A 24,993-nucleotide genomic window follows, 5' to 3' on the forward strand; every position below is an offset into this window, starting at 1 on the left:
AAAGTCAGCATCATGAAAAAAACAGAGGGACTAAAGAGGAATAAATATCAAATGCAACTGGATCCTGGATCAGGGTGGGGAAAGTAGACCACATATAACAGACATTTTGGACAATTAAAAAGTTAAATATGGACTGTACGTTAGATATTATTCAATTAATGTGATTTTCTTACATATGTTAGTAGTATTGGTATATAGGAGAATGTCCTTATCCTTAGGAGATGCATACTGTTATTGTTATATAGGAGATTGGCCTATATAGTATTGTTATATAGTGATAGCTCATGGTGGATGATGTCAAATCTGTGCTCTCTGAAGGGACCAGGGACCAGGCTTGATAACTCAACAGTTTTTGTGTATCAGAGTTTTATTAAAGTGAAAAAGGGACAGAGGAAGCTTCTGGCATAGAAATCAGAAGGGGGACGGAGAGTACCCCCCTCACTAGTCTTAGCAAGGGAGTTATATACATTTTAAATTGGTTATTACAGTAAATCAAAAGAATGTCTCGATCGTAAAAGGTCTTACCAGACTCACTCCCATAATATACATATTAAGATGATAGGATTAGTCAGAAGTTTAGCAAGATGGAGAAACACATCCTCGAGCAGGAAATATTATTGTTATATAGTCATTGGTACAGAGTTTAACGAAAAACTTGAGCAACTCATTCTTGAGCAAGCCTTTTGCTGTGCAAGCATCAGCTCTGGACTTAAAACATTTGTCCTTTCCTCCTCCTTGAGAACTCCAGACCCCTATCTCCTCCTCAAGAGCCCCAGACCCCTTTGTCCTCTTCTGGGGCCCCGGACTTCTTATCAACTTGCCTAGGAATTGACTCTCTCAAGAGGAGTATTGTTATATAGGAGAATGTCATTAGTATTTTTATAAAGGAGAATGTCCTTATTCTTAGGAGATGCATACTGAAGTATTAAGTTGAGAAAACAAAAATGACTATTTATTAGCAATTTCATAAGGTTAAACTTAATATTTAGAAGCAAATGCCATGATGTCTGCAACTTGCTTTCAAATGCTTCAGCAGAAACATTAATACATGATAGATAAGTAGGTAGGTAGGCAGACAGATCAACTGAGTAAGACAAAACATTAAAAACTGATGAATGCTGGTGAAGAAATAAGAATACCCATTGGAAAAAGTCTTTCAACCTTTGTTGGCTTGAGATTTTTCAAAATACAAAATAGAAAAATGAGGGAAGTGAAACATTCAGCTTTGCCCAGTTAATGGTAAAACAGTTTAAGATAAACCTAGTCTCTTGGGAGATTAATGCTTAGTTTTTCAAGGTTCTTTTCCTCTTACTCTTTCTCTTCCCCTCTCATCTGTTGAAATCTGAACACAGAAGTTCATTTTATATCTTAACAACAGCACAGTTGGGCTGTCTTCTGGTCTACACATTGTGCTTCTTCCCTGGCATCCAAATAATGCGTGGGTGATGCATAGCTTGCCTCACTGAGCTCTGGGCATTGGCTCATATATGTTTACTGTGATAACTGCTAAAATGGGTGGGTTTTGTCAGATCTCCTGGCATAGGCAATACAGGATGATGGCTCTCAAGAAGCTCAGCCATCTCCTCCTGCTGATCAGGCTACTTTCATTGATTTTCACTGATGCTGCAAATCCTCTGAGACTTGGCAAAATCCTCCATCTGGATCTCATCTTGGAGTTACCTACTCACAGCTACCACTATTATGTTCTTTGAACAGAGACCTCTACTGAGACCTCCTCTGCTGTGACTTCCTGGCAAGTATATTAATGTTTATTTCTAAACTACCCTTTATTTAGGACTTCCCTGGTGGCTCAGATGGTAAAGTGTCTGCCTACAATGCGGGAGACCTGGGTTCAATCCCTGGGTTGGGAAGGTCTCCTGGAGAAGCAAATGGCAACCCACTCCAGTATTCTGGCCTGGAAAATCCTATGGATTGAGAAGCCTGGTGGGCTACAGTCCATGGGGTCACAAAGAGTCAGACATGACTGAGTTGACTTCACTTTCATGTCTCACTTTCACCCTTTATGTATCTTCAGAGTTTCCCAGGAACCTCTCTATCTCTCCTGCCATATGCACCAGCTACTATTCTGCCTAAAACACCATGACACAAATTTTATGCTTCTGTGGCCATCCTCTGTTGATACAGGGTTTTCTCAAAGGCTTTCAAACTTGAGAAGCTTCCAAGTTTCTCCAAAACTTTCAACCCACACAATTGCACTATGAGCAAAGGAAACAGTCTCATCTCTCATGCACTTGTCTCTCACACACACCCCTTAACTCTTTCCCCAGCACTTCCTACTTTTCATACAATGGGACTTTTGTTGGATCATAGCCTCCATTCTTTCTCCATGATGATTCCTTTTTAAAAATAGAGTATTAGCTTTATTTTCAAATAACTAAAAATTTCCCTTGGTTAATAGAACACTTTCGAAATCTAGATGGCTTCTTTTCCTTTCAAAAGGCCTGAATTTCAAGACAAATGTCTGACAAGGGACTCGAGAAAGTTCACCAGGAGATTTCAAACTTATCAAAGGTCATTTTCTCCAGGCGGATTATGCCTTCCTGGAAGCAATGATTGCCACCGACTCAGTGTGCAAGGAGCCACAGGGAAATGGTTTATGAGGAATTAAATACTCACTGGTTTCCTAAGCCAGAAACATTATCCTCATTAAGGTTGTCTAAGCATATTAAATCAGGAAATCTGAGGACTAGTCACAACTTGTCTACTGATATTCTTTGTGACTTAGGACTAATTCCATGATAAGAAAAATAATAGTAGCAGCAACTACTGAGTTCCTCTTATGCTGGCCAGTGATGCTTTAACTTTTATACTCTTGTCCCAGCCTCCCAGTTATTATACTTATTCCTTGTCAATACCCTATAGTCTTTGGCCCCAAGCATTTTATGTGAGAAAATACAAATTCTTACATACAGATGGCCAAAAAAGCATATGAAAAGATGCTCAGCATCAAGATGCTCTAATTAATATGCTTTGATGAGCATCAAAGATGCTCTAATTAATAGAGCAATGCAAATCAAAACTACAATGAGACATCACCTAACACCAGTCAGAATGGCCATCATCCAAAAATCTACAAATAATAAATGCTGGGGAGGGTGTGGAGAAATGGAAGCTTCCTACACTGTTGATGGGAACATAAATTGGTACAACCATTATGGAGAACAGTGTGGAGGTTCCTAACAAACTAAAAATAGAGTTATATGATCCTGCAATACCACTCCTGCATACACCTAGAGGAAACCATAATTCAAAAAGATACATGCATCCCAATGTTCACTGCAGCACTGTTTACACCAACCAAGATATGGAAGCAATCTAAATGTCCATCGACAGAGAAATGGATAAAGAAGATGTGGTACAAGTATACAATGAAATATTACTCAGCTATTAAAAAGAACAAATTAAAGTCATTTGCAGCAACATGGATGGAGCTAGAGATTGAGTAAAGTAGTCAGAAAGAGAAAAAGAAATATCATATGATATTGCTTACATGTGGAGTCTTTAAAAATGGAATAAATTGTATTTATTTACAAAATAGAAATAGTCACATATGTAGAAAACAGCTTATGATTACTGGTGGGAATGGAGAGGAGGGATAAATTAGTATTGAGTACATAACGAATAAGGACCTGCTGTACAGCACAGGGAACCCTTTCCAGTGCTCTATAATAACCTAAATGGGAAAAGAATGTTTAAAAGAGTGGATATATGTATAACTGATTCACTTTCCTGTACAGTAGAGAGCAACACAGCATTTTAAACCAACTTTAACATTTTTCTTTAAAAACTTTTAGAGAAACTTTACTTTTTTAAAATTTATTTAATTGGAGGCTAATTACTTTACAATATTATAGTGGTTTTCCCCATACATTGACGTGAATCAGCCCCTCACCCACCTCCCTCCCCATCCCATCTCTCTGGGTCATCCCAGTGCACCAGCCCTGAGCACCCTGTCTCATGCAAGAAACTTTTCTTTAAAAAAAGAAATTTAAAAAGAAAGAAAACATAATCTCTTATAATTTAAACTGCTATTGTGCTTTTTGATATTTGCAGTCAACTTCTTTTTCTTTTTTTTTTTTAGTTCTACAAGTTTATTGCTACCAACCCATCTCTCTCCACCTTCATGCATGCGCATGGTCAGTCATAGAGCCCCATGGACTGCAGATCGCCAGGCTCCTCTGTCCATGGACTTTCCCAGGCAAGAACTGGAGTGAGTTGCCATTTCCTTCTCCAGGTGTAGTCACTTTTTAAACTGATACAAGTGGATGTAAGTGCAGGTAAGTTTGCAGATATTGGTGGCAGGATGTTGAGAAACTTTCTAACAGTGTCTACAGGAGATAAGATAAAGCTTAGTTTGAGGGAGTAAATTGTGGGGAAGAACATCTGAGAAAAATAGAACAATTTGACCTTCCTATTGTGGAGACTAAGGGAAAGCGATAACAAGAGATGCTGAAAGAATTCTGAGCATTGTTATGGCAAGACAGTGTTGAAGACAATGTATGTATAGGAGAATCAAGCTGGGAATTACTTTATTTTACTCAGTCAATGCATAAGACCAGAGAAGGCAGGCAATTAAATTGATCTTTAGTGTATGCTTTGTAGGAAGGATTTGTGAAGATAAGAAGTTGAAGAGAAAATAATGTATTCTGGATTCCAGCCAGAATAAGGATGGATAGGATGAAGGGAGGAAACCAATCAGCTCACTCTACTACTAAAAATCCTTGCGATGGGCTTCCACTTCTTATAGAACATCCAAATTCTCAACATGCCAACATGGGAATGATCTGACCCATGACTGTTTTTAGCCTCCTCTGGTGTCACTCTTCCTTTTGTGCTCTTCACTGAAGCCATGTACAAAGTGGGCCAGAAGAAAAGAAGCTAAGTATATAGATTTTGATAAATTTTATTCCATTCCTTTCCCATGTACATCCCCCCAGGCTGGCTTTTATAGTCAAATCTTTTTGGCTTCTGCAAGGTTACTTTCCAGTAGCCTGGCCCCTTTTCTCTGTTATTAGCAACACCCAGTGTTAATTTTTTCATCTTTTCTTCTCCTTGAAGCTTAATCAGTCTCTCTGCCTCCATTCTCTTATCTCCTTAATTCATCTTCACATTCACAAATGCCTTGGTTATGTTACTGTTACACAAAGCAAAGCATATTATTCTTCTATTCTGAAAGCTTATTTAACAAAGTACAAGCTCTCCACGTCACGTAAAGTTGTCTACTGTCTGGCCTCAGTTTACCTTTCCAGCTCCCTCTCTCTACTCTGCCCTCAGCACTTAATGTTCTAATCAAACTGAGCTTTTCACAATTCCTTAAATACGTCATATATGTTCATATTTGTTGTTCACATTGTTTTTTCTGTATTGAATACTCTACTTTTCATCTTCACCTTAAGGGATAGAGTCTTATTTATCCCTTAAGGCCTAGCCTATATGGTATTCACTCCAATCTCCTGCTGACAAGTAATTGCTCCTTTTTGTGCATTACGTAGCATGACTTTTGTGCTTTATCATTAATATTTATTTTATTATTTATTTTAATATTTATTAAATATTTTAATATTTAATTCATATCTTGGTAAACTGTGTGGATGTCTATATCCCTACTAAACTAGATGGTCCATTAGGGTGGAGACTTTGTTCTTAACCACTGTAATGAGAGTTTAGCTCATTGTTTGTTTATGAACATCTCCTTGGCTAGAGTGGTAAAGTGAAAAGTGAAAGTGTTAGTCATTCAGCTGTGTCCAGCTCTTTTCGACCCTAGGGACTGTAGCCCACCAGGCTTCTCTGTCCATGGAATTCTCCAGGCAAAAGTACTGGAGTGGGTAGCTATTCCCTTCTGCAGAGCAGTAAAGATAGGCCTGAGGCATGGGGCACCTTGGGATTAGGTTAGGAGTCCCTGAAGTCTCTTGTAGGCAGCATATATTTGGGTCTTGAGTTTTTTTGGCATCCAGCTGCTCTGTGCTTTTTGATTATTGAGTTCAATCCATTTACTTTTAGGGTAATTATTGATATTTACCTGCCTCCTGAGAAATCTGTATGCAGGTCAAGAAACAACAGTAAGAACCAGACATGGAAAAATGGACTGGTTCCTAATTGGAAAAGGAGTACATCAGGGCTGTATAGTGTCACCTTGCTTGTTTAACTTATATTCAGAGTACATCATGTGAAATGCAGGGCTGGATGAAGCACAGCTGGAATCAAAATTGCAGGAAGAAGTATCAATAACCTCAGATATGCAGATGACACCACCCTTATGGCAGAAGGCGAAGAGGAACTAAAGATCCTCTTGATGAAACTGAAAGAGGAGAGTGGAAAAGCTGGCTTCAAACTCAACATTCAGAAAACTAAGATCATGGCTTCTGGTCCCATCACTTCATGGCAAATAGATGGGGAAATAATGGAAACAGTGGCAGACTTTATTTGGGAGGGCTCAAAAATCACTGCAGAGGTAAAAAAAAAAAAAATCACTGCAGAAATTAAAAGACCCTTGCACCTTGGAAGAAAAGTTATGACAAACCTAGACAGAATATTAAAAAGCAGAGACATGACTTTACTGACAAAGGTCCGTATAGTCAAAGCTGTGGTTTTTCCAGTAGTCATGTATGGATGTGAGAATTGGACCATAAAGAAAGCTGAGTGCCAAAGAATTGATGTTTTTGAACTGTGGTGTTGGAGAAGACTCTTGAGAGTCCTTTGGACAGCAAGGAGATCCAATCAGTCAATCCTAAAGGAAATCAGAGCTGAATATTCACTGAAAGGATTGATGCTGAAGCTGAAGCTATAATACTTTGGCCACCTGATGCGAAGAACTGACTCATTGGAAAAGACCCTGATGCTGGGAAAGATTGAATGTCAGAGGAGAAGGGGACAAAAGAGGATGACATGGTTGGATGGCATCACTGACTTGATGGACATGAGTTTGAACATGTTGTTGATGGTCAGGGAAGCCTGGTGTGGTGCAGTCCATGGGGGTTGCAAAGAGTCGGACACGACTGAGTGACTGAACTGAAGTAAACTGATTAATGTTTAAGGACTCTATAATGATGTCTTACCAATTGCTTTCTGACTAGTTGGTATTTCCACTATTTTTTTTTCTCCTTCCAACCTTTGTGAATTGGTGATTTTCCATGGTGGTATGTCTAATTTTTCTCTCTTTATGTTGTATAAATCTATTATAGGTTTTTGTGTTATGGTTACATGTTATTACATGTGCATGCTTGTCTCTTCCTTTATTTCCCACTCTTTGCAACCCTATGGACTGTAGTCTGCCAGGCTCTTCTGTACATGGGATTCTCCAGGCAAGGATATTGAACTGGGTTGCCATACCCTCCTCCAGGGAACTTTCTCCACCCAGGGGTCTAACATGAGTCTCCTGCATTGCAGGCAGATTCTTTGCCACTGAGCCGCTGGGGAAGCCCATGGTTACTATGAGACTTACCCAAAACATAGATAAAATAATCTATTTTATCCTGATAGAAACTTAACTTCAATTGCATATAAAAACTTCACTTTTTTCTTCCTTCCTTTTATGACTTTGATGTCACAATTTATCTCTTTTATACTGTGTATTTGTTAAGTTACAGTGACTATAGTTATTTTAAAACTTGTGTTTAACCTTTGTACTATAGTCAAATGGTTAACATACCCTCATGTTACAGAATTAGTCTTTTTTTGAGTTTTTAAAAGAATGTTTACTTATTTATTTTTGGCTGTGCTAGATCTTCATTGCTATGCAGGCTTTTCTCTAGTTGTGGAGAGCAGGGGCTACTCTCTAGTCGCAGTGCACGAGCTTCTCATTGCAGTGGCTTCTCTTGTTGTGGAGCATGGACTACAGGGCACACAGGCTTCAGTAGTTGCAGTTCCCAGGCTCTGAAGCACAGGCTCAATAGTTGTGGCCTATGGGCTTAGCTGCTTTGCATCATGCGGGATCAAACCCATGTCTCCTGCATTGCCAGATGGCTTCTTTACTACTAAGCCATGAAGAAGCCCAGAATTAGCCTTCTAAATCTGACTATATATTTATCTTTACCAGTATGCTATGCATTTTCATATGTTTTCATGTCTAATTAGAATATTTTCATTTCTGCTTGAAGAATTCCTTTCAGGATTTCTTGCAAGGTAGGATAAACTCTCTCAGAAAGTTTTTGTCTGGAAAGTCCTTTTCTCCTTCATATCTGAAGGATATTCTTGCTGGATAAAGTATTCCTGACTGGCATGTTTTTCTTTTAAAACTTTGACTGTATCAGTCCACTTTCTCCTGGCCTATAGGGTTTCTGCTGAGAAATTTACTGATAGCCTAATGGAGGTTCTTTTGGAGTTTACGACCTTTATTCCTTTGCTGGTTTTAAGATTATACTTGTCTTTGATTTTTGACAGTTTCATTATAATGTACCTTGGAGAAGGTCTTTTTGCACTGAGATAATGGAGTAATCTATTTGCTGTGAACTTGTATGTCTAAGTCTCTCCCCAGGCTTGGGAAATTCTCAACAACTTTTTTTTCTTTAAATAGCCTTTCTGCCCCTTTTTCCCCTCTTCTCCATCTGGAACTTCAATTATTCTAATATTTGTCCATGATGTCCCATAGATTATGCAGGCTTTCTTCTCTCTTTCTCATTCGTTTTACTTTGTTCTCCTTTGGCTGGATTATTTCAAAGTTTCCATCCTTTAAGACCCTTGATTCATTCTATCTTTAGTCTGTTCTGCTGTGGACACCCTCTATTGCATTTTTCATTACCTTCATTGTCTTCTTCAGCTCTGGACTTTCTGTTTGGTTCTTTTCAATTATTTCCATTTTCACCAAAAGTCTCATTTTGTTCAGGTATTGTTTTTCAGATTTCATTGAATCGAACTTTTTGGTCACTCATTGAGTTTCCTCAAACAGCCACCTTGAATTCTTTATCAGATACATGGCAAAATTCCATTTCTTTGAATTTGCATGCTGGAGGATTATTGTGATCTTTTGATAATAACGAGTTTCCTTGATTGTTCATGTTCCTGGGTGGGGGTTGCATTTCTGTTCTTGCCTTTGAGGTGGCAGATACCTCCTCAAAACTTTACTTACTGACTTCTGGTGGCAGGGTTTTTGTTGGTCCAGCTTATGTGAGCTGCTTTTTCCAGCCGTGTATGGACATACCTGCTTCACTCTTCTTGCTCCCTCTTGTGGCAGAATTCTTAAATTTTATGTCTTTTCTGGTTCTTACAACTCACTAGTTGGCTGTTGACAACCTTCCTTTTGTTTTCCAGAAGGTGACACTAAAACTCAAGTTTGTGGGTTCTCTCTTGCCCACAGACCCTGGCCAGTTTTCTGAAGGGACTCCCTGCTCAGGTGAGCTTGCTTTCTCTACTGCACTGAGGAACAGGCACCAAGAGTCAGCTGCAGAGTGTGAGGAAGTGCTGGTTTAGCTCTCAGGGCCTTGAGGGTGCCCACGGGCCATGTTGGGTTAGCCTTGGATGAGGTTTTTCTAGCGTCTCACAAGTAAGCTTCCTGCTGGAGTCCTGATAGTAGTCAACAGGAATCTCACTCCTTAATTAGTCCTTTGATATTCCCTTCTGCCTCCTTCTTGATCTTCTCCCTCCCTCAAGTCGTGGGGTCCAACCTCAATGCTCTGGGTGCCACAGTACAGTAACCAGCTTTTCCAGCATTGTTTCACATAGCTGAGGTAGCCAGGCACTCACCCACCATTCTCCTATTTCCTCCATGAGATAGGTCACCACTGGCTAGTTCAGCTTCACATCTGTGCTGCTTTGGAGGCCAGGCAAAGCTCTTCTTCTCTGTGATACATCAAAACTTATATTCTTTTCTGTTCAAATGAAGAGCTGTAATCTCTCTTTGGGAAGGCTGGACTTTATTAAGTCTATCTTGGTGTTCCTCCACCAGAATCATGATGGACTATGGCTACTTCATAAGCTCCTGTTCCACTGCTGGCACCAAGGTATGTCTGCCTATTACCCAATGCGCAGACTCCTCCTCAGCCCCTTGAAGTATTGTGTTGAATCCCACAGAGGTACTTTTGTTCATAGATAGATGCCTAATTAAATTGTTTTAAAAGGAAGGGGACAAAAGTGGGTTGTCTTACAATGCTGACATCATTCTCTTGCTTCTGTACTATGAATTGGAAGGGAACTTATAGTCCATCTAATTCAACTTCTCCAGTTTAAACATAAGGAAACTGAAACATAATAACTTGAAACAGTTTGGTGTATATGCAAGTGAAAGTGAAGTTGCTCAGTTCAGTTCAGTTCAGTCGCTGAGTTGTGTCCAACTCTTCACGACCCCATGAATCGCGGCACCCCAGGCCTCCCTGTCCATCAACAACTCCTGGAGTTCACTCAGACTCCGGTCCATCGTGTCTGTGATGCCATCCAGCCATCTCATCCTCTGTCGTCCCCTTCTCCTCCTGCCCCCAATCCCTCCCATCATCAGAGTCTTTTCCAAAGAGTCAACTCTTCACATGAGGTGGCCAAAGTACTGGAGTTTCAGCTTTAGCATCAGTCCTTCCAAAGAACATCCAGGACTGATCTCCTTTAGAATGGACTGGTTGGATCTCCTTGTACTCCAAGGGACTCTCAACAGTCTTCTCCAACACCACAGTTCAAAAGCATCAATTCTTCGGTGCTCAGCTTTCTTCACAGTCCCACTCTCACATTCATACGTGACTACTGGAAAACCATAGCCTTGACCAGATGGACCTCTGTTGGCAAAGTAATGTCTCTGCTTTTGAATATGCTATCTAGGTTGGTCATAACTTTTCTTCCAAGGAGTAAGCATCTTTTAATTTCATGGCTGCAGTCACCATCTGCAATGATTTTGGAGCCCCCCAAAAATAAATTCTGACATTGTTTCCACTATTTCCCATCTATTTGCCATGAAGTGATGGGACCAGATGCCATGATCTTTGTTTTCTGAATATCGAGCTTTAAGCCAACTTTTCACTCTCCTCTTTCACTTTCAGCAAGAGGCTTTTTAGTTCCTCTTCACTTTCTGCCATAAGGGTGGTGTCTTCTGCATATCTGAGGTGATTGATATTTCTCCGGGCAGTCTTGATTCCAGCTTATGCTTCTTCCAGCCCAGTGTTTCTCATGATTTACTCTGCATATAAGTTAAATAAGGAGGGTGACAATATACACCCTTGATGTACTATTCGGAACCAGTCTGTTGTTCCATATCCAGTTCTAACTTCTGGTCTAACTTCCTGACCTGCATATAGGTTTCTCAAGAGGCAGGTCAGGTGGTCTGGTATTCCCATCTCTTGAAGAATTTTCCACAGTTTATAGTGATCCACACAGTCAAGGGCTTTGGCATAGTCAATAAAGTAGAAATAGATGTTTTTCTGGAACTCTCTTGCTTTTTCCATGATGCAGCGGATGTTGGCAATTTGATCTCTGGTTCCTCTGCCTTTTCTAAAACTAGCTTGAACATCAGGAGTTCACGGTTCATGTATTGCTGAAGCCTGGCTTGCAGAATTTTGAGCATTACTTTACTAGCGTGTGAGATGAGTGCAATTGTGCGGTAGTTTGAGCATTCTTTAGCATTGCCTTTCTTTGGGATTGGAATGAAAACTCAGCCATGTCCAGTTCTTTTCCACTCGGTGGACTGTAACCCATTTGGCTCCTCTGTCCATGGGATTCTACAGGCAAGAACACTGGAGTGGGTTGCCATTTCCTTCTCCAGGAAATCTTCCTGACCCAGGGATCAAACTCAGGTCTCCCGCATTGCAGGCAAATTCTTTACTGAGTCACCAGGAAATCCCAGGTAAGCAGTTTGGAAAAAAAAAAAAAAAAAAGCCTACGAGAGATTCCTTCCATTGCTACCTAATCCAAAGTTTCCCAAGTTTAATACAAAATTTTTACACATTTGAGTGTGTGAGACAAAACTGATGGCATCTGGAACCTATGAGGAGCAATACCCTGATGACCGAAGTCAAAACTCTAAAATATGAAGGAATTCCTTTGCAGTCCAGTGACTGGGACTCTGAGCTTTCACTGCCAATGGTGTGGATTCAATCCCTGGTTGGGGATCTGAGGCCCCACAGGCTGTGAGACAAAAAAAAAATAAAGAGGTTCCCCTTCAATTCAGGCCATCATTGTTTTATATCTGATTTTATAAAACCTTCCTTCCTAGCTTGTTTCCTTGCTTTCATAGTTTCCTCTCTATAAATTCATCTCATAGATCTCTAAGATCACGTGCCACCTCCCTAACCTAAAATGAATGTCTCATTTCATCAGTCACTTAATTTAAAACTCCTGACTATCCTTCATTGGCTTCCAGAATAGAATAATGATTAAAGGATAAGAGACAGGTCTAGATTCAAATCATGGCTCTTCCCTGTCATTTTCTTTGATATTGCAAGCTGTGTTTCAAGTAACTCACTTAAACACCATGGTCTTTGATTTATACAACTGATGAATGTGGATGAGAATTTAAGATTTAGATTCTAGAGTTCAGTTAAATTTAAAATCTCCCTTCCACATAGCTTAATTACTTGAATAGTTAATGGAAAAGAGCAACTTTTTAAAGCAGCAAAAACATATCAACAGCCACCAAACAAGGGGAAAGTCATGTCATAACCTTCAAAGATTGGGGACTATCAAAGAAAAATACACAAGTTTCCAAAATGTACAGAACAAAGCTCAGAGCAGTATGGCAAGCCTTTTAACATCAGCCTCCAAACTATGTAGGGAAGATAAATGAACAAGATCCTGAAAACTTTAAACCACCCTCCCAACCTGCCCTGAAACCTGGGAAAGAGAGATTCAGATGAGATATGAAGACAAAGAACTTTGCAAAGGTGCCAAAGTTTTACCCTAACTACCTTTTTGTCCTGCCAGAAAAGGGAACCTTTTGACTCTCTTTCAGCTGGGGAAAAATGGAGAGGATAGCAGAACAATCATAAACAGCCAGAGTTGATTATTTCCAACAATAAATGGGGATTTAGCAGAAAGGAAGAAAAAAAAAAGGGGGAATAATTAGGACAAGAGTCTCTGAGGGAGGCAAAGTAGAGAAGAGGTATTCTTAATGCCTGAAGGGAAGTAACCTACACATGTGTTATTGATACAAGACAAAACTCTCCTTTTCGACTCATGTTTTCCTCGGAGGAAGACAGAGTGGGGGTTGGGAGGAAGAGAAATTGCAAATTGCTGATTGGAAGAAATGGGTGTTTGTGGAAAGGAAAAATTGATAGCATTGAAGTAGACTCCAGTAAAAAAAAAAAAACTAAACAAAGCAAAATTTTAGATTACCTTTACTAAAGGACACAAAGAAGTCAGGGCTCCAAGATGACCAGAAGGAATAATCCAAAGCCCATTGATATTCTTAGTGTGATAGAAATAAACCCCAGTGGCCAGACAGAGTTTAGCACAGGAAATATTTCACGAAATCCCAGGAGGGTAGAGTGCAGGTATCCAAACAAAGGCTGTACACAGCCACAGCTGAGCTCTTCCTCCTCTCTGAACCTTAGGTAATAGCTGCTGCTGCTGTTAAGTCGCTTCAGTCGTGTCCGACTCTGTGTGACCCCATAGACGGCAGCCCACCAGGTTCCCCATCCCTGGGATTCTCCAGGCAAGAACACTGGAGTGGGTTGCCATTTCCTACTCCAAAGCATGAAAGTGCAAAGTGAAAGTGAAGTCGCTCAGTCGTGTCCAACCCTCAGCGACCCCATGGACTGCAGCCTTCCAGGCTCCTCAGTCCATGGGGTTTGCCAGGCAAGAGTACTGGAGTGGGTTGCCATTGCCTTCTCCAAAGCTAATAGCTAAACAAGTGGAATTCATCTGCACTATAGCAAAGCAAATAGAAGCTGTTCATATGCCATATAAAAAAAGATGAAAGGAAAGGGCACAATAACTTTGCAAACACATATTGGCAAAAATAAATAAATATGGGAAAGGAGAACACAGATGAAGAAATCATTCTGGAAGTTAGCAGAGCCCCAAAAGAAAATATTCTTCCTCATACAGACATTAATGAGAACATAATATTAATTTTTAAAAGTAAGGGTAAAGCACTATTAAAGATTAAAAGGGAGAATGCAAATCTTAGAAAAACTGAGAACCATGTAATACTGTATTAGCAAAAAAAGCTAGAAATCACAAAGATAGCTGTATTGAGTGTAATTTCAAACTCCAAACCCATTCTAATTTAAATTTCTTCTAGCCACTAAGCCACAGAGAAAAATCCACCCACCAAGCAGGAGATGCAGGTTCAATCCCTGGGTCAGGAAGATTCCTTGAAGAAGGAAATGGCAACCCACTCCAGTATTCTTCCCTGGGAAATCTCATGGACAGAGGAGCCTGGCAGGCTACAGTCTATGGAGTTGCAAGAGTCAGACACTTAGCAACTAAACAACAACATCCTCTAACCCATGTGGAATAGCAGGTCAAAATTAGCTTGTCTTCTTTTCTGGCTCCATCTCATCAATTTTCTAGTCGCTGTTTCTAATATCTGGTGGGTGGGAGGGTAAGTATGGGTGTGTGTGTGTGTGTGTGTGTGTTAGTTGCTCAGTGGTGTCCAACACTGGGACCCCGTGGACTATAGCCCGCCAGGCTCCTCTGTCCATGGAGTTCTCCAGGCAAGAATACTGGAGTCGGTAGCCGTTTCCTTCTCCAGGGGATCTTCCCAACCCAAAGATCAAACCAGGGTCTCCTTCATTGGAAACAGATTCTTTCCTGTCTGAGTTACTAGGGAAGCCCCGCTGGGGTGATGAGGCACAGTTTTTGTGGAGGAACGGTTGTAATCTACCGACAGGACCCTCTAGGTGGCAGTAGTCAATTGCTTACTATGGGGTACTTTTGTCAGTTCTTTATAAATTACATGGTTGCCTGGTCTGCCTTTCTTTCTCTCTGGCTCCTGGATTTCTGGAACCTATTCTCCATTCCTGCTCCTCAGGTAGCACACATGGTTAGTATCATTTCCACAGAGTCCTTACCAAACCTCAAAACACACACCTTTATCCCGCTATGGGAGGAAGGACAGTCCAGTCTCAACGTAACCACCTGTGTGTTCAGCTACCAGGTGGGGCCATTCCAGCCACAGCATCTCACCTTTAGAATAATCATTGATAAGACCCTTACATTCCTAGAGATGTGCATAAAACTCACCAAGTAGACTCCTTAAAAAAAAAAAAATTCTTGACTTGAAAAGAGGAGGCATCTATCATATTCTGTACCTTTTAGTAACAGTATTAGCAGTAGCAATCATACAGGGCAGTTTGTCAGGTCTAAGTTTCAGAATAGGTAAAAAGACAGCTTGGCTTCCATTCAAGTTTTCTTTGTTTTTGTTATTCAAGGTTTCTTTTACTTCTGTTTACTCCCAAAGCAGTAAATACATTGCTGTTGATAAAAACAAAATAAAAAGAGGTCAGAGAATGCAGCTCCCCATGCTTTAAATGCATTCCACAGAAGTTCATTCAAAGTTCATTGCAACTGCAGCCTGCCTGTCTTTTCCAGGTTGGAAAAGAATGTGGACCTCATAACAGCCAGATCAAAAACCAGAAACAACTTAGAACACCAATGTGCAGGGTACTAAGTCGCTTCAGTCCTGTCTGACTCCGTCTGACCCCACGGACTAGCTTGCCAGGCTCCTCGGTCCATGGGTTCTCCAGGCAAGAATACTGGAGTGGGTTGCCATGCCCTCCTCTAAGGGATCGTCCTGACGCAGGGAATAAACCAGCATCTCTTATGTCTCCTATTTTGGCAGGTGGGTTCTTTACCACTAGTGCTACCTCAGAAGCCCAACAGAAGGCAATAATTCTGTTATGCAGAGAGCCACATTCTCCAAGGCTCTGAAATTCTTGTCATACTGGCACCTGGCAAATGCCTCTTCTCTGAGCAAGTTCTGAGTGCATAGAAGTTTCTATTTGTGTCTGTTGATAGCATATTGAAAAGCAGAGACATTACTTTCCCAATTAAGGTCCATCTAATCAAGGCTATGGTTTTCCAGTAGTCATGTATGGATGTGAGAGTTGGACTGTGAAGAAAGCTGAGTGCTGAAGAATTGATGCTTTTGAACTGTGGTGTTGGAGAAGGCTCTTGAGAGTCCCTTGGACTGCAAGGAGATCCAACCAGTCCATTCTGAAGGAGATCAGTCCTGGGTGTTCTTTGGAAGGACTGATGCTAAAGCTGAAACTCCAGTACTTTGGCCACTTCATGCAAAGAGTTGACTCATTGGAAAAGACTCTGATGCTGGGAGGGATTGGGGGCAGGAGGAGAAGGGGACGACAGAGGATGAGATGGCTGGATGGCATCGCTGACTCGATGGACTTGAGTCTGAGTGAACTCCGGGAGCTTGTGATGGACAGGGAGGCCTGGTGTGCTGTGATTCATGGGGTGGCAGAGTTGGACATGACTGAACGACTGAACTGAACTGAAGTTATAAAGAAAAACAAGAGAGAGGGGATGGAAGAGAGGAAGGTACTGTAGATAAGAGGAGAGGAAAGAAAATGAAAACACTGAGAAAAGCAAGAGCTGCTATTGGTAGTTTTCTGCACAATAAGGAATAAAGGAAGGGATAGAGAGACATTTAGATGTGGTTTCAGAATGGAAGATAATAAATCAATAGAAGAGAAGGGGATTTAACAGATGATAACCATGGATTATAAAGAATGTCTACAATTTCCTTGGAGAGATATAAGTAAAAGAGTACAATTCCTCTTATTTAATACTTTCATTTTTATACTATGCGCACATAACTCTGTAGAGACTGGGCTATGTGAGGCCTAACCCTTTATTAATATTATAAAAGAGGTTTGTACAAGGCTGGTATATTTAAAATGGATAACAAACACAGACCTATTACATAGCACTTAGACCTTTGCTCAATGTTATATGGCAGCCTGCATGGGAGTGGGGTTTGGGGTAGAATGGATACATGTATATGTATGGCTGAATCCCTTTGCTATTCACTTGAAACTATCACAACATTGTTAATCGGTTATACCCCAATACAAAGTTAAAAGTTTAAAAAAAAAAAAATGTACAGAGAGCATACAGGAGAAATTATTTTATTTGATAGATAGCTCTGGGAAATTCACCAAAGGTGACATTTGAGCTGCCTTTCCTTAGGATAAATAAAAATCAGATGGAGATCCAAGAGGCAGGGTATTATGTACAGAGGGATTAGTTCATGCAAAAACATGCTAGAGAAGTAAGAGAAATAGGAGGTGGAGCAATCAGATGGGCTAGAAATTAAAAGTTCTTTCCTGTTAGACAATTAGGTTTCAACTCTATCCTACAAATAACAAGACAGGGAAGATGATACAATTAGCAACCTTCAGATTGTCATTTTAGAAAGATAAACAAAGCCTTTATGATGCCTAGATAATTCTCTTTGTACCTAGTTTTTTGAGAGATTTTATTTTAAAACGTATCTATTTATTTAGGGTATTATTGGGTATTGGGTCTTCAAAATTTAGGGGTGAGTGATGAGGGCCTAAATTAGGATGAAAGTTTAAAGTGTTGAAAATGTTAATCCTTCAGCCATGTCCTACTTCTGGAGACCCCATTGACTGTAGCCCTGTCAGGCTCCTCTGTCCACAGAATTCTCCAGGCAAGAATACCAGAGTGGGAGCCATTCCCTTCTCCAGAGGATCTTTCCAATCCAGGGATCCAACCCTAGGGCTCTTCCACTGCAGGCAGACTCTTTACCATCTAAGCCATCAGGGAAGCCCCTCAATTAGGATGGGGCCAACAAAAATGAAAAGTACTAGGAACCCTGGGAAGCATTCATACCCTCCACTCGCACTGGGCTTTTATTAGCTTTCACAAATACACAGCTTTACAAATTGCCGGGCATTGTAATACCATGGTTATCTCAGTGAAAGTGAGGTCCCTCAGTCCTATCTGACTCTTTGCGACCCCACGGACTGAGTCAGACACGACTGAAGTGACTTAGCAGCAGCAGCAGCAGCTGCAGACTGTAGCCTAAGGCTCCTCTGTCCATGGGATTTTCCGGGCAATAATACTGGAATGGATTGCCATTTCCTTCTCAAGGGGATCTTCCCAACCCAGGGATCGAACCCAGGGCTACCGCATTTGTAGACAGACGCTTAACGTCTGAGCCACCAGGTAAGTCATAGCAATAAATAGCCTTGGGAAGATTCAGAAATGTTGTGATCTCTCAAGTGATTACATTCCTCTTTGATTTAAATCACAAACACCCTTCTGCTTTGGGTCCAGTGTTTCAGAGAAAAGTACCCTTTAACCCCTCGAAGCAGAAACGATTTGAGTCTGAGAGGTGTCTCCGGATAAAAGTCAAGATCGAAAACCAGCAGACGCCTTTCTGCCAAACTCCTCGCCAAGCCCTCTCACCTATTCTCAGCCTGCTACGTGACCCTTGAATCTCGGGGCTGGGCGCCTGCAGTCCGCCCAGCCCCCGCCTCCGCCACCGTTTGCCCTCCGGGTGGTCTCCGCACGGCTGTCAGCCCCAGTCTTCACCCAACAGGGCTCGTCGACTGAATTCAAAGGACTGACGGGAAGATATGCTTTTTCAGGGAAACTCATTGCGTCCTGTCAGGCACCTAGAGCACATTAGACCTCCCTCCAAGATGGCGGCGGCCGCAGAGAGGAGCCGTTGCCAATTGAGCATGCGTTCAACTAAGCCGCGCAGGCTGCCGCCTCCTCCGTCTTTCGTTTTCCTTTCTGTCCCCTCCAACTGAGGCCCCGCCCACAACTTTTGAGTGTGGGCGGGGACATAATATAAGCAGGGGCAGATGAGTGCCTAGCCTGGCGCGTTGACGGAGTTGTCACAACCGGGTTAGAGACTGCATAACCGGACCGGCAGTCACCATGATCGCGCTGTTTAGGCGAAGCTGCGGGGTGAGAGGAAGAGCAGGGCTCGGCGCGGGTGGGAAGTGGAGGTTGTGGTGTTCGGGAGGAGGCCGGGCGGGGTGGGGAGTTGCTGTAAGGAAGGAGCCCAATCATCAGGCGCCTTGGCACCCGCTTACCCCGCTCCTGGTAGGAACCAGGATTCCGGACCCTTGCCTGGCTTTCGCGCCCACCCATTCCTCGCACTGTGGGACGGAATGCTGTCTGGGTTTTCAGTTTCCTGTATCTCCTTGGCAATTGCCCCGTATATAGATTGCGTCCCCTTTTCAGAATCTCTCTTTTCTTTCTCTGGCCCTAGAACCTTCCAAAGATTTCCCAGAGGAGTCTTGTTTTATCCTGAAGTAAACCCGTCTTTTAATTGGCCAGGGCCTAAAAATTACAACCGTGTCTTTGCTGAACTAGTTTATTTTCTCTTGGAGGACACTCTCTTGGCTCTCAGTCCCTACACTAAGAAGGAAGTCTTCTGTGATGTATTTACCACAAAGTGCAGAATTCAGATAGTCTTTCCCTTGGGTGCCTGCCAAGTAACGAGGAAAAGGAAAATGGATCAGGTGCTCCTTAGGATACTTAATATATTTTAATACCCAGTTGGTTTTACAGTATGGAGGGAGGTGCTTCCAGGTTGTGTACGTAAATAAAGGAGAAAAGAAAATCCCAGAGCAGAATTTTCTGTGAAGCTCGTCTGTTTATTCTAGTGTCTCACAGATTTTAAATTGTCTCAGCTACTAGATACAGTTGGCTATCGTAAATATTATTGCCATTTATATGTTATTTATAATTGAGAAAGTTATGTCTTGTACAAAATAGTGTCGGGTTTAGAGTAATTCTAATGGATTATTGCCCAGTATTTGTCATTGCTATACAAGTTAATGGGTGCTGAAGGCAGAAATCGAGGGATTTAAAAATGATTTTAAATGCTGATACCAGGAAAAAAGACCTGGATTTCTCAATCTCGGGGCGGGGGCGGGGGCGGGGGTTGTTGCAGGGACGAAATAGATACAGAAAAACCTGATCCAGAAAATTTACGCCACTTTGACACTCCCATATAACTCAGACTTTTAATTCCTAAGAAATATGCAAAGTTTTCAGTTATAGCTGTGCTGTTATTGAAAAGTTAATGCTTGATTAAAGTTGCTACCTTGGAGGTTTTGAATTCCGTATTTCTGGCGGAGAACCCAGAGTTAATAACATTCATAGATGGTTTTGCTTCCAGGACATTAACTTACTTTGATCATCTCGACAGTTACCCAGTAAGGTTAACCTCATTTTCCAGGTTTGGAAATAAGTTAATAAACAAGTTTGTGGACATTGTTCCCTGGCTGTAACTACCTTTATACTTTGTTTTATGTAACAGATTTTCCTGTAGGGTCATATGTAAACTCTTTGTAAATTATTTTAAATACACTGATAATTCCCTATTTAAACTATATTGTGAGGTCTGATTTTGTACCATGCTGTCTAAACACATATTTAGAAGAGGTTTTTAGTTTGATTTTCGTGCAATGTTTTTTCTTTATAGAATCTAATAGCAAATTAGGATACTTGAATTGAAAGAGCAGTATAGCAAGGTGATTGATGGCACGAATTCTTCATCATAAATGTTAAAGTAATAATCCTGGTTCCTAATAGAGTGACCTTGGCCAATTTTACTTGACCTTTCTGAGCCCCAGCTTCTTCATATACAAAATAGGAATAAAAATAATTCCTTAGTCTTAGGATTGACTCAGATTCAGGTGCATTAATACATGGAATGTGACTGAACAAGAATAGGTTTAGTGGAGAATGAGTACCTGAGAAACCATGTTTTAACTCCGAAATAAAATTAATGAAAATTACAAAGAAAATATGAATTTTTATTCTGTAATTAAAAATTGTAGTGTAAAATATATTATTGAAAGGGTTGTTTAAATTAATACATTTGATAGTCTGTGTTGTCACTTTACATGCAGGTAATTCTGTTTACAAGTTGAAGTTGTTATCTACAAAGTGGACAGTTTCTTTTCACAGATTTTGAAAAACATAAGCAAGTTCAGTCCTTCATCTTTTAGTAGATTGTTGAATTTCTCTTTTCTTTCAGTGTCTAGCTTAGTAAAATTTAGTTCTGTCAAATTCCTTGAACTGTAAATTGTGTAATTTTGGCTCTCCTTAAACATTTACTCAAGAGTTCCAGTATGGTTTCCAGTTTGATAACTTTAATAAATGCAAGTGGTTACTTTTGTGTATACTGAACTGTTATGACTATAAAAATAGATTGCAAAGGAACAATATCTGATTATATCCTTTCTTTCTATGAATATAAAAATAGGTTGCAAATAATATCTGATTATATTTTTATATATCTTTTTGAAGAAATATGAGTAGATTTCAGAAATTAAGACAAATAGTTGAGTAATGGTTTAAAATAGGGTTAGGAAACTTTTTGTAAAGAGAGAGTAAACATTTTTGGCTTTGTGGACCATGTGGTTTCCCAGCTCTGCTGTGATAGCAGCAATAGACAATGTGGTCTGACTGTGTTCCAACAGAATTTTATTTACAAAACTGGGGATACCATAGTGTGCTGACCCTTGGCTCAGAACATTCTAAGAATACTTACAGACAACAGCAGAAAATATATAACATGCTTTCAGGCTAATTTGTTTTGTTCAAGTGAGATGTCTTAAAATTCGAGTTCTTCAAGGGAAGATTCCCAGAGACATTCTTGGGAGTCTACCAGGGACAGGGAACCAAAGTTGATAAATGAGGCAACTCTTGAATGTAGAGTGATACTATTTCATTTTTGCCCCCATTGCAATTCCCCAGTTACAGGGTGTTCTGGTGCTGGAAGGTGAGATTTCTGAAACAGTGGTTCTAAGTCTACTACTATCCCTGACTCTTACTTGTCTTGAAATGTTCCATTTTAGTAGTACAAAGCTACTGATTAGTTTTATTTGCATTGCATTTTTTACAAAAAAATTTCCTTTATGATAGGTGTTAAAACATCTGATAATTGACTTAATACAAAAACCAATTATGGTTGAAGGCATTTAAGTAATGACTTAAACTGTTTTCCTGAATATGGTCAAACAAGTTGCTCTGTTTACTTGTAAATACTTATCAGTATTCTACTTGACTGATGTTTAAATTCCCAAATTTGTTGTAATAAAATTATTCTTTACAGGTACTGAGAAGTCTTTCTCGTTTTGACTGGAGATCACAACATACAAAAACTGTCGTACAACGTGAGCCAGGATCAGGATTTAGTTTTGGTATATATTTTGTTTTGTGTTTTGACTTTAAACTTGTATTTGTTATATATATATGAAACTTTTTTAAAAGACTTTCTATTTCATTATTTATTTATTATTGGCTGCCACATGGCATATGGGACCTTAGTTCCCTTACCAAGGATTACACCTGTATTCCCTGCAGTGGAAGCTGGAGTCTTAACTATTGGATCAACAGAGAAGCCCATATATGCGACTTTTTACATGTAATTATCTGGAATATGTTTGTAAACAAACTTACTTATGTCTGTCACCACTTGTAGATTGTTCACTGTTAGTCACACCCATCCTTTCTGATCTTGTTTTCTTCTTCAGCTGTAGTACCCTATACATACATCTGTCTTAGCAGCCTGTATATATATTCCTGCCATTTTTAAGTATATCAGTTCAGTTCAGTCGCTCAGTCGTGTCCGACTCTTTGCGACCTCATGAATCGCAGCACGCCAGGCCTCCCTGTCCATCACCAACTCCTGGAATTCACTCAAACTCATGTCCATCGAGTCGGTGATGCCACCCAGCCATCTCTTCCTCTGCCATCCCCTTCTCCTCCTGCCCCCAATCCCTCCCAGGATCAGGGTCTTTCCAGTGAGTCAACTCTTCGCATGAGGTGGTCAAAGTATCAGAGTTTCAGCTTCAGTATCAGTCCTTCCAATGAACACCCAGGACTGATCTCCTTCAGAATGGACTGGTTGGATCTCCTTGCAATCCAAGGGACTTTCAACAGTCTTCTCCAACACCACAGTTCAAAAGCATCAATTCTTCGGCGCTCAGCTTTCTTCACAGTCCAACTCTCACATCCACACATGATCACTGGAAAAACCATAGCCTTGACTAGACAGACCTTTGTTGGCAAAGTAATCTGCTTTTCAATATGCTATCTAGGTTGGTTATAACCTTCCTTCCAAGGAGTAAGTGTCTTTTAATTTCATGGCTGCAATCACCATCTGCAGTGAATTTGGAGCCCCCAAAATTAAGTCTGACACTGTTTCCACTGTTTCCCCATCTATCTGCTATGAAGTGATGGGGCCAGATGCCATGATCTTAGTTTTCTGAATGTTGAGCTTTAAGCCAACATTTTCAGTCTCTTTCACTTTCATCAAGAGGCTTTTAGTTCCTCTTCACTTTCTGCCATAAGGGTGGTGTCATCTGCATATCTGAGGTTATTGATATTTCTCCCGGCAATCTTGATTCCAGCTTGTGCTTCTTCCAGCCTAGCGTTTGCCCAGCGTTTCTCATGATGTACTCTGCATATAAGTTAAATAAGCAGAGTGACAATATACAGCCTTGACGTACTCCTTTTCCTATTTGAAACCAGTCTGTTGTTCGATGTCCAGTTCTAACTGTTGCTTCCTGACCTGTATATAGGTTTCTCAAGAGGCAGATATGGGGTCTGGTATTCCCATCTCTTTCAGAATTTTCCACAGTTTATTGTGATCCACACAGTCAAAGGCTTTGGCATAGTCAATAAAGCAGAAATAGATGCTTTTCTGAAACTCTCTTGCTTTTTCCATGATCCAGCAGATGTTGGCAATTTGATCTCTGGTTCCTCTGTCTTTTCTAAAAACAGTGTGAACATCTGGAAGTTCACGGTTCACGTACTGCTGAAGCCTGGCTTGCAGAATTTTGAGCATTACTTTACTGGTGTGTGAGATGAGTGCAATTGTGCGGTAGTTTGAGCATTCTTTGGCATTGCCTTTCTTTGGGGTTGGAATGAAAACTGACCTTCTCCAGTCCTGTGGCCACTGCTGAGTTTTCCCAATTTGCTGGCATATTGAGTGCAGCACTTTCACAGCATCATCTTTCAGGATTTGAAATAACTCAACTGAAATTCCATCATCTCCACTAGCTTTGTTCGTAGTGATGCTTTCTAAGGCCCACTTGACTTCACATTCCAGGCTGTCTGGCTCTAGGTGAGTGATCATACCATGGTGATTATCTTGGTCGTGAAGATCTTTTTGTACAGTTCTTCGGTGTATTCTTGCCACCTCTTCTTAATATCTTCATAAATAACAAATTGACTGTTTCATGGGAATAGTTTCATGTTTCATCTTCAACTTAGAAAAGAATGCAACAAATACTTCTTAAACACTATTAGATACACATTGCTAGGTTTCTACTAATAAGCCAGAGTCTAGTTTGGCCATTATATTGAACAGCAGTTTGGTGCTAAATGTGGTTCTTAGTCTTGGGATTGGGAGCCATGTGGTGTTGGGGGAAAACAGAATAACATTTGCCTTCCCCTTTTCTTTCGAAAATGAAGACCAGGCAAAGAATTTGAAATAATGACACCTTTCTTCAGCATCCTTTGCCCCTAGAGTGCTTATTGCTTCAGAAATATTACCGTTTTCTAGTTTAAAACCCATTTTCTCAATTCACTTGGTTTCAGAAAAAGTTAAAAGGCAGCTGAGATAATGAAGTCATACCCTGAAAGAAATAACAAACTCAAAACTCCTAGGGTTAACATTTTCAGTTTTTATTTTTAAGATTGTTAGCATCCATATAAAGTTTTTTCAACATATTTAAGTAAAAATTTCAAATCAGTGTGAGGATAGCAGTTTGGGACACTGTATCTTCTTATTTTCTTATTGAGATATTAACATAGGTTTGGTACATTGCTATTTAGTTTCAGTTTGTCACATACAGATTCATACCCAGTAGTAAGAGACTAGTAGTAGAAATCTGTGGCGATTTGGTGAGTGACAGAGGATGAGATAGATATAAGTGTTTCAGAGGGAGATTGTGGAGATCAAGTAAAGGAACAGTGATAACACCTGTGACCAGTTGCACCTATCTGTAAGACAAGGTTTATTTGAAGATTAAATTATATGACATAGGTGAAATCCTAGCATATAGTGATGGGATCAAAGTACGTTCTCAAACAGTACATAAT

The 24,993-nt window shown here is 40.5% G+C and overlaps 1 protein-coding gene and 1 long non-coding RNA gene across 3 annotated transcripts in view; one reads left to right on the plus strand and one right to left on the minus strand.

Moving 5' to 3' along the window:
• Nucleotides 1–15,172: 15,172 nt before the first annotated feature.
• On the minus strand, nucleotides 15,173–18,557 carry LOC105605964 (uncharacterized). The gene is made up of 2 exons (XR_001025506.4): nucleotides 18,325–18,557; nucleotides 15,173–15,348 (listed from the first exon to the last, which is right to left on the minus strand). It is a non-coding gene; the product is annotated as an uncharacterized LOC105605964 (long non-coding RNA).
• Nucleotides 18,558–18,740: 183 nt separating this feature from the next.
• Nucleotides 18,741–24,993, plus strand: part of ACADM (acyl-CoA dehydrogenase medium chain) — an 88,844-nt gene continuing 82,591 nt past the window's right edge. For both annotated transcript variants that reach the window (XM_060410891.1, XM_060410892.1), the window contains exons 1-2: nucleotides 18,741–18,831; nucleotides 21,998–22,085. In XM_060410891.1, coding sequence (XP_060266874.1) covers nucleotides 18,802–18,831; nucleotides 21,998–22,085 — 118 coding nt within the window. In that variant the 5' untranslated portion in view covers nucleotides 18,741–18,801. The remainder of the gene's footprint in view (nucleotides 18,832–21,997; nucleotides 22,086–24,993) is intronic.

This window comes from Ovis aries, chromosome 1, assembly GCF_016772045.2.
Source record: "Ovis aries strain OAR_USU_Benz2616 breed Rambouillet chromosome 1, ARS-UI_Ramb_v3.0, whole genome shotgun sequence".
NCBI lineage: Eukaryota > Metazoa > Chordata > Mammalia > Artiodactyla > Bovidae > Ovis > Ovis aries.